General features: G+C 44.1%; 1 protein-coding gene across 1 annotated transcript; it reads right to left on the bottom strand.

The window, feature by feature from the left end:
- Nucleotides 1-1,387: 1,387 nt before the first annotated feature.
- On the bottom strand, nt 1,388-4,373 carry LOC112107418 (protein FAM78B). The gene is made up of 2 exons (XM_024201112.1): nt 4,327-4,373; nt 1,388-1,910 (listed from the first exon to the last, which is right to left on the bottom strand). The coding sequence occupies exons 1-2, from the start codon at nt 4,371-4,373 to the stop codon at nt 1,388-1,390; spliced, it is 570 nt and encodes a 189-aa protein (XP_024056880.1).
- Nucleotides 4,374-5,930: the final 1,557 nt, after the last annotated feature.

The following is a 5,930-nucleotide window of genomic DNA, read 5'->3' as shown; positions in this document are numbered from 1 at the left end:
TTATTCCCAAAGAGAACAGCCCCCCACCTTCCCTGGACAGATTCAGCCATGCACTGGTGCCTGGCTAGAGGAGCATTTCACTCACAGACGTGCACGTCTAACCATCCTTCTTGGAAGCTACTGTTTTGTCGCTGCAGGAGGGGACACCTCAGAGGAGTTTTCATGAACAACTGTCCTTTCCCCTTGAAGGTGGTGCAAACGCTTCCCTTTGCCCAGCGAACGGACACACAGGCAGTCCCCATGTCCTAGCGCCATGGCTCCAAAGGCAGGCCCTGGGGCCTGGAAGCACGTTGTGTGCAGACCTTTAGTTATGCTGCTCTGCAGGCAGTTAGGGATGTGGCTTTCCACATGAACAGCTATTCATATGGAAAACGAGCAAGAACCCCAGCTTCTTGCAATGGACTTATGTATTTGAAGGAAGTATTTGAATCCTGGAGGACGTCCAAGCCTTTTGGACATCATGCAAACAGTCAACATCTCCCTGGTTCTCCCTTTGCTGGGTGAACAGACATTGCTCATAATTTGTCATTTTACTGAGAATTATTTTTGCTTCTTTTAAAAAAAAGGGCTTGGGGGAGAGGGAAATGGAGGGCCAGGAAAGATTAGTGTATCTTAGAACTAAATTACATCTAGATTTCCCTTGGATTTCACTCAAAGGATGGAAAGACCTATGGCAGCTCCTACATTCACAACTACTCGAAACACACTGAGATGCATGCAAAATTTCCTAATTCAATCTGTTTGAAGAAATTATTCTTGGGAAGAGGAAGGTAGTTCACATTGTTCTTCAGTTCAGCACCTTGGACAGTTCCTTGTGGACTCAGAGCTTGTCTGTAGCTAAGTGGAACAGATGGCATGGGTTGTTATTCTCCCCCCCCCCCCCTTTGTAAACATTCTTTTAGTTCCAATGAGCAAGGTGATCATTTGATTATCAATCAAAACTGCATAGGTATAAAAACGTGGTAACACCCCGCCCCATCGGTCAGACAGTAGGATCGAACTGGAAGACCATGAACGTCTGGTGTGCATGGTCTCCATTTCTACATCTAATTGGTTGGGAAGCAGCATTTGCCACAGGCACTGTTTAATCATATTCTCATTCCTTGCATGTTATGGCAAGGGAATATGAGTTATTCAGATAAGAAAGCCTCTTCCAGCCAAAATACCCTGGAAGTACAGAATCCCCCAGGTATGTCATCGGAAGTCCACCAGCTGTGCAATTCCTCTTTTGTGACATAGCTTTGGCCACTACCAAGTACCATATTCTTTCTGAATAAGGAGGAACTCTGTTTCCATTCACCAGATGTCTGCTTTGGCTCAGAAATCCAGTTCATTTGCACCATACCAACAGCAATGACGTCCTCATGCATGCACGCCCACACACCATCTACTTGGGAGGTATCACTATCAAAGGCTGGCCTCGTTTAGGTCTCCACATGAGGACTTGGGCATCGTTGGCATTGGGTTTCACTAGTGCGTTTGGCGGGATGGGTTCCATTCGGCTCAGAATCCGGGGCTGCTCCTGATGAGTCCTTCCCACTAGTCGTGCTCGCTGCCCCAGGAGCTGCAGGGGATCCACTTCAATGTCCACACGCATCCTCCACTTTATAGTCTGCAGGATGATCTTCTCCTTGGTGGTCATATTCATGGCTACTAGCCACGTGGTAAAGCTCTGATCCCTCTTAATCCTGGTCAGCAGTGGTACATTGCTGTCACTCACAGGGACAGCCCATGTCACGCTGGGGTAAAAATTGTCATTCATACTGACTGAGAACCGGGAGACCTTGTTAGTGGGCCCAACCAAGGTCACCGTTTCCGTGGTGTTCCCATACCAGGGGTAGCTCACACCATCAGAGTCACTGATGGCTTTTACTCTCCCTTCTCGCAAGTCAGGAAGTTCCCAGCTGGACCTAGGGAATGAAAACGAAAGAACCAGGTTATAAATGAAGCTGCAGCAATAACTACTGGGTAGTTCTGTAGTCTACAGCAGGGTGGGCTGATTTAAATCAAAGCATTTTAAAATCACTGATTTTAATCATGATTTAAATCAGCAAGCAGGAAACCTTGATTTTCCTCCATTTTAATTATGTTTTGCATTTGTACTTTTTAGTTATTTTCCTAAAAAAAGGTTGATTCTCACTGGTTGACAACCATTAAAACACGTTGAGTTGCAACTAAATATACCCTTTATGCAAAATTTAGTGCTTTTTTTATGAACGAAGAAGATACACGGTGTCTATACACATTTATTTAAGCAATTACACAGCTTAAATTACATTTATAAAGATTCTTATTTTTTACATTTTCATGATGTTAGAAAATGGTGGATAATGCATTTCTTATTTACCAGATGATTAATTTTTACTTGTGCTTAGTGTCAAATTCTGTTTAGATGGGAATTTGAATGCAATTAAAAATGCAAAAAACCCATAGCATTTACATTTTTTTAATTAGTTAAATAAATCTACCTTAAATGTGCTGGATATACAAGAAAAAAAGTTTATCAAAACAAGGTTTGCATTTAGAACTGATTTATTAATGCAAGGAAGTATTATTTGTAGTTAGTAAATGAAATTGATTGTTTCCTATCACTGTGTCCTTCAAGGTATCAGATTCCGACAGATCTCATCCTCTCAGACCTAGTTTTTATTAATAGATTGGAAGAGGAAAACAAGCTTTCCTGCTTTTTCATCTTCCTACTGGTTTTTAACTCTGCATGAACTAATCATTGAACTAAACTAGTTAAATACACTGAAATGAAGGAAACATTCTCTCTGCACCTGCAGAAAACGCTACTTTTCTGGTTGCAGGTGCTTAGCCCGTGATTTCTATCTGTTCAGTGATTTGACTTTCTTGAAAACTTTGGCAGTAAACATATACTGCTTATGTTTTTAAATGTAATTTATATGATTTTAATCGATTAAATTTAGACCTGAACACATGCTGTCATAATTTGACATAAGATTTCTAAAAATAAACTTGTATTTAATTTAAATTAAAAAATCCATTTTTTAAAAAGCCATTAATTTTTATCCACCCTGGTCTACAGGGCATTATTAAAGACAAGAAGCTCCGCACTAACACTCACAGGATGAAATGTTTGGCTGGAGAGAGAAGAAGAAGAAAACAGATAAGAGGATAACAATTTCGTACTTGCAATCCTGCTGAATGAGTCATTGCTGCATCATCAAAATTGCTCAGCACACTCTAGGTAACATAGGACAAGCTGAACAACCCAGTCAGATCTCAACTAGTACTTATCCAGCATCTTGGTCACAAAATCCCACCCTGCTTTTCAAATGAATGACCAATTCCTCACAGCACACTGGTGACAGAGCAGGTCAGGCTCAGGTTTTCAAGGCCGACTAGTGAGATTTAGCCACACAAATATTCATGTTCGTCACAGATTTCAAGGCCAGAAGGAGCCATCAGATCACCTAGTCCAGTGGTTTTCAACCTGTGGCCCAATCAGCACACAGCTGTGGCCCATCCTCAGGGCCATACAGGTCGTACATATACATTGTGTGGATGCAGCCCGCATAACACAGATAGCTTCATATGTGACCCACAATGGTAAACAGGCTGAGAACCACAGACCTAGTCTGACCTCCAGCATATCACAGGCCATCCATCCTCACCCAGCACCACACGCTAAACCCAACAATCAAAATAGACCAAAGTATTACAGTCCACAGGAGACTGGAGTATTATGTGCCACAGGCACAGAACAGGAGGGACCGAGGTGCACCAGGACCTGAGGCCCCCGCAACAGCAGGGAAATGAGGAAGTGAGATAGACCCAGATAATCCTGGCAGGCGACCCACATGCTGCAGAGGAAGGTGAAACACCCCAGGTTGCTGCCAATCTGACCTAGGGGGAAATTCCTTCCCAACCCCACACGTGGTGATCAGTTAGACCCTGAACACGTGAGAAAGAAACATCCAGCCAAGCACCTGAGACAGAGAATGCTCGGAGCCACCTCAGAGCCCTGGCCCTGCCCAGTGTCCCATCTCTGGCCACAGCAGCCCTGATGGTTCAGAGGAAGATGATAAACAAAACATCCCACCCCTGAATACACTGGGGGAGGGGAGGGGGGAGAGAATCCCTTCCTAACCCCTACAGGTAGGCAGCTGAAACCCTGAATCATGCTCTTCAGAAATATAAGACATATACTGGAAATGAGCCCCAGGGCTTCTGAGCCTTGCCCCCTACCACCACAACCAGCCCTGTCATACAATCACAATGAAAAATCTGTTCCGCTATCTCCTAAAACTAATTAAGTGCTTTGCCCACAACTCTGATTGGGAGGCTGCTCCAGAACCTCACCCTCTGGTGGTTAGACACCTTCTCATTTCCAGTCTGAATTCGTTCATGGCCGGTTTATACCCATTTGTAGTTGTGCCAGTATTGTCCTTTAGCTTAAATAGCTCTTCACCCTCCCTGGTATTTACCCCCTGATGTATTTACATAGAGCAATCAGATCGCCTCTCAGCCTTCTGTTTGCTAGACTGAACAAGCCAGGCTCTTCCAGTTCCTCCCATAAGACAGGCCCTCCATTCCCCTGATCATCTTAGTAGCTCTTCTCTGCACCGGTTCCAGTCTAAATTCATCTTTCTAGAACACGGGTGATCACAACTGTACAAGGTACTTCAAATGAGGTCTTACCAATGCTTTGTTCAATGGCATGAACACCTCTCTCTCTCTACTGGAAATGCTTCGCCTGATACAGCCTAGGATGTCACTGGCCTTTTTCACAGCCACATCATATCGGTGGCTAATAGCCCAGTGATCGACCCACACACCCAGGTCTCTCTCCTCTGTTGCTTCCAACTGATGAGCCCCAGCTTGTAGCAGAAATTCTTATTATTAGACCCTCAGTGCATGACCTTGCACTTTGAACTACTGAATTTTCATCCCATTTCTGTCATTCCAGTCTTCGAGATCAACCAGATCTTCCTGTACAATACTACTCTGTATTGACAAGGCCTCCCAATTGTGTACCATCAGCAAATTTCATTAACGCACTCTTACTTTTTCTGGCAAACTTCACTAGTAACCTCCCTCCAGTCTGATAATTCACCCGTCAACACAACCCATTGTCTTCTCCCCTTTAGCCAGTTCCTTAGCCACTTAACAATTCTGTACTGATCCCCATCCTCCCTAACTTAACTAGTAATTTCCAGTGTGGTAAAGTGTCAAATGCTTTACTGAAGTCCACGTATATTGGACCTACTGCACTTCCCCTATCTAAAAAAGAGTTATTTTTCAAAGAAGCAAATCAGGTTAGTCTGGCATTGCATTACACCCCCCTTACCATTTACTTCCATTAATTTAATGGTAATAGGAACTGTGTGGCTAAATCCCCTAGTGCAGTGTTTCTCAAACTATTGTACTGGTGACCCCTTTCACATAGTAAACCTCTGAGTGCGACCCCCCCATTATAAATTAAAAACACTTGCTTATCTATTTAACACCATTATAAATGCTGGAGGCAAAGCGGGGTTTGGGATGGAGGCTGACAGCTCGTGACCCCCCATGTAATAACCTGGCGACCCACTGAAGGGTCCCGACCCCCAGTTTGAGAACCCCTGCCCTAGTGGGCTTTGAAAACCTCAACCTAAGTGATCATAACCCAAGTGATAACATAAGTGACCCAAGGCCACACAACAAGCCAACAGCAAAGCTATTTCCTGGAGTCCAGTTTTTTGCCTTAGCCACAAGAACCTCCTTCCCTACTGTAACAAAGTGGCCTTTGGCAGGACACTACTGAGAGTATTAATTCAGGACAAGTAGGGCAGTCACCGCCCAAGGCTGGGGATCCTTCACTACTAATGCACACCAAACCAGCCAAACAGAGAGGACTTTGGTTTTACCCCACTGGCTAACCAGAAGTCATACAAGCAATTCCCTCAGACACTCCAGTTTCCCAG

The sequence above is a fragment of the Terrapene carolina genome, unplaced genomic scaffold (assembly GCF_002925995.2).
Source record: "Terrapene carolina triunguis isolate 2854851 unplaced genomic scaffold, T_m_triunguis-2.0 Scaffold210, whole genome shotgun sequence".
In the NCBI taxonomy this organism is placed as follows: domain Eukaryota; kingdom Metazoa; phylum Chordata; order Testudines; family Emydidae; genus Terrapene; species Terrapene triunguis.
Note: the sequence above shows the minus strand (reverse complement) of the source record. Positions and strands in the feature narration are given on the sequence as shown.

Bases quoted from the DNA above. Each gene is read 5' to 3' on its own strand.
- LOC112107418 (XM_024201112.1), bottom strand. From the start codon at position 4,373: ATGAACGAATTCAGACTGGAAATGAGAAGGTGTCTAACCACCAGAGG. The intron at 1,911-4,326 runs GTGAGGTTCTGG...TTCATTCCCTAG, and splicing joins AGGTGTCTAACCACCAGAGG to GTCCAGCTGGGAACTTCCTG.